We start from the raw sequence: 5,938 nt of genomic DNA on the forward strand, positions 1-5,938 counted from the left end.
CCACAAATCCTCATTTTAATTGTCACGTCTGCAGGGGACACAATAGCTTTGCAGCCACCCGTTTTGCTAGAGAGTAAACTTGCAAGATCTTCTGGTCAGTATAAACGTGTCTGTCAAGGGCTGCTCAGGATGGCTTCAACGGCTCAACGTTACAAAGCAAGGGCATGCGAATGAAGGGAGATAGCTCACTGCTTTTCAGCTCCCCACAGCTCCATCCCCTGTTTGTTTGCTTGTTTGTTTGTCAGGTTTGGTTTGAACAGCTCATACTGTCTGCATCCAGCAGTTAAATTAGTCCTGATCCCTGTTGGTCTCCATAAAGGAATAAGTCACAGCCTCACGTGAATTTATGACCTTCATTTATCAAAACCTGCAAGGCACCAAACTAAAAGCAACAGAATATGAAGAAAAAGGAGAAAGTAACGTGACGGCTGTAAATACTGCTTTCATTTACCTTCCCATACTCAAGAACGGTGGCAAAGCCTGGGTCTGCCTCTCGGCTCACGCCAGCATTCCTCTTCTCTGGTGGTTGAATGCACTTACTAATTCCTCTGTCCTCTTCAGATTTCCGGTACATTAATTAAATGTTATTGCTGCTATTAGCAGTGCTACCACTAAACTTTGCAAAGGGGAGACCTTCCAAAGTCTGCTGGATTCCTGTTGTAAGTAGGTATAACAAGTGGCTTACTACCCTCAGAAGTTAGGGCTACGGGTAAGGAGAATTATGCAGACCAAAGAAAACTTAAAAAAATTTTAAAAAATTAAAATTCAGAAGATGAGTGGAAGAGAAAAGGAAAAGAAAATAATTTGGTCTCAGGGAGGAAGTTCTAAACATCACGTTACGCACTCAGTTCTGCAGTGGGATTAGCAAACGCATCCGCACGGGACAGGATTAAAATTCTCTGTTCTCTCAGACGGACGCACGGACTCAGGGAGCGAACGTGTCCCGGAGCCATGCCCTGCCGAGTCCCGCACAGTGACATGGCGACGATGTCTCAGCACGGTTTCACAGCCTGAAAGCTACGTGTCATAGCCTAGGACCTTGGCTGGACTGCTGCTCAGAATACAGGGAATATGCATGGAAAACGAGGACCTAGCGACAGCGTATGGGCAACACCGTACGTCGGCACAGTATAGATACACCCTCCCTGCAAACAGTTTACTCCAGTAAGAGGAATCCACGGGTACCACCCACCTGTGCAATAATGCCATTGCACTAACGATGCCACCACCGTCACTACCGCTAATCTACCTGAAATCAAGAAAGGATGGAGAAATCAGGTTGTGAAGAGGCCTCTGCGGGTGCTGACAGGGAATGGGGGTCAGGGACTGCTTGTGCTGTGCTCAGCCCTCGTCTCCACTGCGCAGAGGCGATACGCATCAGCAAATGCGGTAAGGAAACTTGCTGCCACAGCACCTGAGGCACACAGAGGCAGAATCATTTATATCAAATGCGGGATACTCAGATAGCTCAAACCATGAGCCATGTAGGTATTTCTGAAACACAGGAAACAAATTTTCTCCCACTTTCCATACTCCTATCTGACATCTGGGGTGGCAAAATCATGAGTAAGTTTTCACTTTGCACTCTACAACTCGGTGCTCAAAGCATAAAGACGCATTTTCAGCAGAACCAACAGCAAAAAAAGAGGGATAACAGATCATTACTGTTCCCTTTTCCTTTGGCTGCAGAGTCAGGTATGAGGCTTTCCAAATAATCGCGTGCAAGGTACGCGCAGGAGGTTCAGGCCAGTACGTACGCTGAGCTGGGTGGAAAGGTGCTGTGCCACAAGAGTACGAAGAGCGTGAAAACTCCAAAAGTGGAGGGAAAGCTGTTCTACGCACTGCGAGAAGCCCTGGTTGGGAGCAGAGGTACGGCACTGAACACAGCTGAATGTGGGGGAAGTCGTCCAGACAGCACAGGTCAGGTGAACGGTCCTCACAAGAAAGGAGAGGCATGTTATCTTAAACTGACACTGAATTCCAAAGGAGACAGCGGAAAACCACCCACTGGGTTTCAGTGGGGCCCTTGTGTGTTTTCTTGGTCTCAAAGCAAGGAACTGTCATATGGTCTGGTGACTTGTGGCTGCCTAATGGAGGAGTATGAGGGAAGAGAGAGGATGCTCGCATACTCCTAGCGTGACCTGGGTCTAATTTTCTTATGTGATATGTGACACATTTTCCTATGTATTAAAGAGATTAAAAGCTGTACACAGCCATCTAAAAATAGTATAAAACTGATTTGCCTCAGCTTTGAAAAGATACAGCAGCAGTGAAGAAGGCTCAGTCCTCTTACAGTCCTCTAGTGGATTCCCCACCCTACAAAAGTTTTTTGACACTACAAGATTGGGGAGATTTTACTTTGAAAAAAAAAATAGAGCTTTTCTTTTTTTTTTTTTACTTTCTGCCCAGAAAATATGAGTTCCCTCATTCCAGACTAGTCACCTGCCCAGAACTGAGGAAACTCAGATGAAAGACTCTAGCTCATGATTCAAAGAATGTATTGGGCTCTTAGCATGCACAACTCTGCCCCAAGCTACCACCTAATCACGGAGTCCAAAATCAAAAAGGAACACTACAGTTGTGTTATGAGCTCTCTATACAAGTCCAGTCAGAGGAATTTTCTGACTTATATTCTGTATGTTTTCTGTATAGAAAAATTGTCTCGGAAAAAATATCTGCTCTCAATTTGACATGTACCAATAACAAGGAGAACACCACAGCCCATAAACTGTCCAATGGATTAATTATCTTCATGAAGAAAATCTGATGACCGGTCTCTGAAAATCTTCCCAACTCAATCTCTTTTGAATTAAACCTTGCCTGGAAATGGACGTTTTCTGGTAAAGACATGTGCAATGAAGCACCTTCCACTCACCTCTGGTTCAATCATCCCCTTGTTCCTATTCTGGTGGCTACTACCTCTGCAGCTAGAACTCTGCCTTTCATTAAGTATTCTCTCTCCGTTTGCGTTATGCTGTCAACTCAGAATTTATCCAGCTCCCTGAAGGAGTGCAGCAAAGTGGCACACACGCCTCTTCAGTCAACTCCTCTCTTTCGCACTTGCAACAACTTGATGCAGGGGTAAGAGGAACACAGATTTTACCCAGGCAAATTTCAAGTGTGGATGCCTTTTGACAGATCAAATGCTAAGGATGCCCCACTGTGTCCTTAAAACACAAATGCTAAGGACGTCCCATTGTGTCCTGGTCTGGCTTTTCAGGATTTGCCTGTTGTCGGCAGTGCTACCTTATTAACAAATCTTTTGGCAACCACACACTCGTAGTACTTGTGGGGAAGCATTCTCCTGTGACCTGTTCTAATGTTAATAATGTGACCATGTCCAGGGAGTCACCCAGGCTGACCCAGCACCGGCAGGAATGAAAGCTGTGTTCAGTCACCAAATATCTGCACGGTCCTGCCCGCCACCTGGAGCAGGTGAAGAAGACCACAGAGCTGAAAACATCCATCGCTTTTCAACATTCCACTTCTAAAACGCCTCGCCTGGGAGAGAAAAAAATGCTGAAAATCCGGCAGAGCTCCATGAAGTAGACATTTCACATACATTTAGTTCATGTCTTTCTTGTGCATGCACAGAAGAAGCCAAAAGAAACCCTGTATAATTACACTTCTTTCTGTGTCCTCGCTAGGAGACCATCTGGGGGTGATCTCATAACCTAGATGGATGTGTCCTGCTCAGTGTCTCGGCAGGGAACCGCACCTGGAATCTGTATGTCAGCCATTCTTCACTACCATCTACAACAAAACCGTACTAGATCCCCAGTCCAGGATGAGAGGTCCAAGTAATTCCAGATATACAATTTTTCATGTATGATTACAGAAGAGGTACTATAACACCAATGTTGTCCCAGACATAGTCATGACAAAATTCCACATCAATTTCTTGTATTTTTGTTTATAGGACATTTCAGTTTCAATCAGTTTCTGTCACATTTAATGTGTATTATTTGAAGGGATGTTAAGGTTAAAAATTCCTTATGTCTCATGGTAAAAATGGCTACACCTCAAAGGCAAGATACTTTGTTTTCAATGGCATTTCTTCCTCCACAGTTAACTGTCACAGACTTAAGACAAAACCTATATGCACTGTTTACAGAAGAAAAGGAATTTGGGTGAGGAAAGCCTAGGTAAGGGGTTCAAGTCTGGGAAGAAAGCAAAGGCTCTGAAGAGACATCTGTGTGTTCCCAGGGATTTTTCAATAGCAGTGACCTGTCTCACTTGCACATCTTCACTTGTTTAGGCAACTAAACCGTTTGTAGTGTCTTAGATGAGAAGCAGAAGTGGAAAAAGAAAATCAAAATTTGATTTCTAAGCTATTTTGCTATGGGTGACTATGATCAAATGAACTTATGGGTACTATGGTTTATTTTTCTTCCTTCTCCTAGGAAAGCTAATTTTCAGACACTATTCAAATGTTCACTGTGAATGGTCAGAGAGAAGCATGTTTTGGCAGCTTTGGGTAGTATAAGATTGCCCTCTTTCACTGTCCAAGTATTATTTATGTTACTGTTTAACATATGCACTTTGTGCCTTTACACGCCTGTTTTATTCCATTATTTCCATCACGTTTTCCCATTGCCTCTACAAGCATCAGAGTACAGAGTGTATCTACAGTGTATAGCATGTCACCTGTAGCCAAGAAAGGGCAAGAGTCCCCCACCAAAACTGATTATTTTTAGTTTTCGTGACTTACCTGATACACTCCACTGATTCTGGTCTGGATTTTAGATCCTGGTCTTTAGCAGCCACTCCAAAATGAATGGGGAACAATCCTCCGAGAATAATGTCTCCCTTCTTCTGTGCCCGCTGGTTCGGCCCATAGGCAGCTGTGTTCCAGGCAAACAGCAAAAGAATCAAGCAGCAGCTATATAAAGTCATTGTTCCTCTTTTCACCAGGGGGTTATAGGATACAAAATTGGAAAAGGTGCTGTAAGAAAGCAGACGTAATGTCTAAGCTTTTCCTTTCCTTAATACAGGACAGAGAGGGTTTGGCACACATGTCTGCAGGGAGATAAGCGACCGGATTGGAGCCACAGTGCTGGTGTTTCTCTCTCCCTCTTCTCCATTGCAAAACAACAGTTCAGCAGTCCTTCTTTCTTCATAACCAAAACATTACGGAGAGCCCATCTCGGAGAACTGCAAAAGAAAGACAGGAAAAGTGATTCTAGCTATACACCAGGACCCCACGCTGCCACGCTGTTTCTGCATTGTCCCATCAACTTCTTCCTGTGGCCCCGTGGCCATCCCCACTCAGCAACCTGCGCAGGACACGCACCAACTCTGACAGAGTAAGTCAGGCACCCCAGTGATGCCAGCCACACCTCCTCAAACCAGTGTCCTAGATTCTCTTGGATGCCTAATCCTCTATCACACGTCTTCCCATCATCTTCCTATGGTTCTGCACGTCTCTAGCCACAGAAGACCCGCTACAGCTTGTGATCAGAACTCCATGAACAGAGCACCCTGCGAGAGACTTGGATGGGCAAGTGGGGAATAAGGAATCATCGAACGCAGTAAGAATCAAGCCTTTCTCTTAAGAAAAGAACTATGATAATCTTTTGGTGCCACTCCATCCCATCCCTTCCACTGCACCTTCTTAACTCCATGGTTGGAACTTATCCTTCCTAAAAATGAAACAAGGTCAGAAGAAAGACTTCTTTCACATTGGAAGTGAGGATGACTTCCAGGGAAGCATTCCCCATCATGAATCAGGAAGGCTTGAAAGGTTCAGTGATCATGTCACTGCGAGCTTAGCTGTTGAGCTTTGAAGCCCGCATCCTGGGGATGAGAAATACTGCAGCTTCTCTGTGCTCAATACATTCTCCCCGCAGCATATCTACAGGCCTGCCAAATGAAGAACTAATTAATTATGGCATATGAAAATGGCTATGGCTACAGGGGAGGAGGTAGCACAAAAGAA

At 44.7% G+C, this 5,938-nt stretch overlaps 1 protein-coding gene across 1 annotated transcript in view; it reads right to left on the bottom strand.

Moving 5' to 3' along the window:
• LOC104508449 (extracellular calcium-sensing receptor-like) overlaps positions 1-5,145 on the bottom strand; it is a gene marked incomplete at its 3' end in the record, with an annotated part of 9,552 nt that extends 4,407 nt beyond the window's left edge. The window contains exon 1 of the mRNA XM_010150087.1: positions 4,712-5,145. Within this exon, the coding sequence (XP_010148389.1) occupies positions 4,712-4,896 (185 nt within the window). The remainder of the gene's footprint in view (positions 1-4,711) is intronic.
• Positions 5,146-5,938: the final 793 nt, after the last annotated feature.

This window comes from Eurypyga helias, unplaced genomic scaffold (genome assembly GCF_000690775.1).
Source record: "Eurypyga helias isolate BGI_N326 unplaced genomic scaffold, ASM69077v1 scaffold5264, whole genome shotgun sequence".
Taxonomy (NCBI): domain Eukaryota; kingdom Metazoa; phylum Chordata; class Aves; order Eurypygiformes; family Eurypygidae; genus Eurypyga; species Eurypyga helias.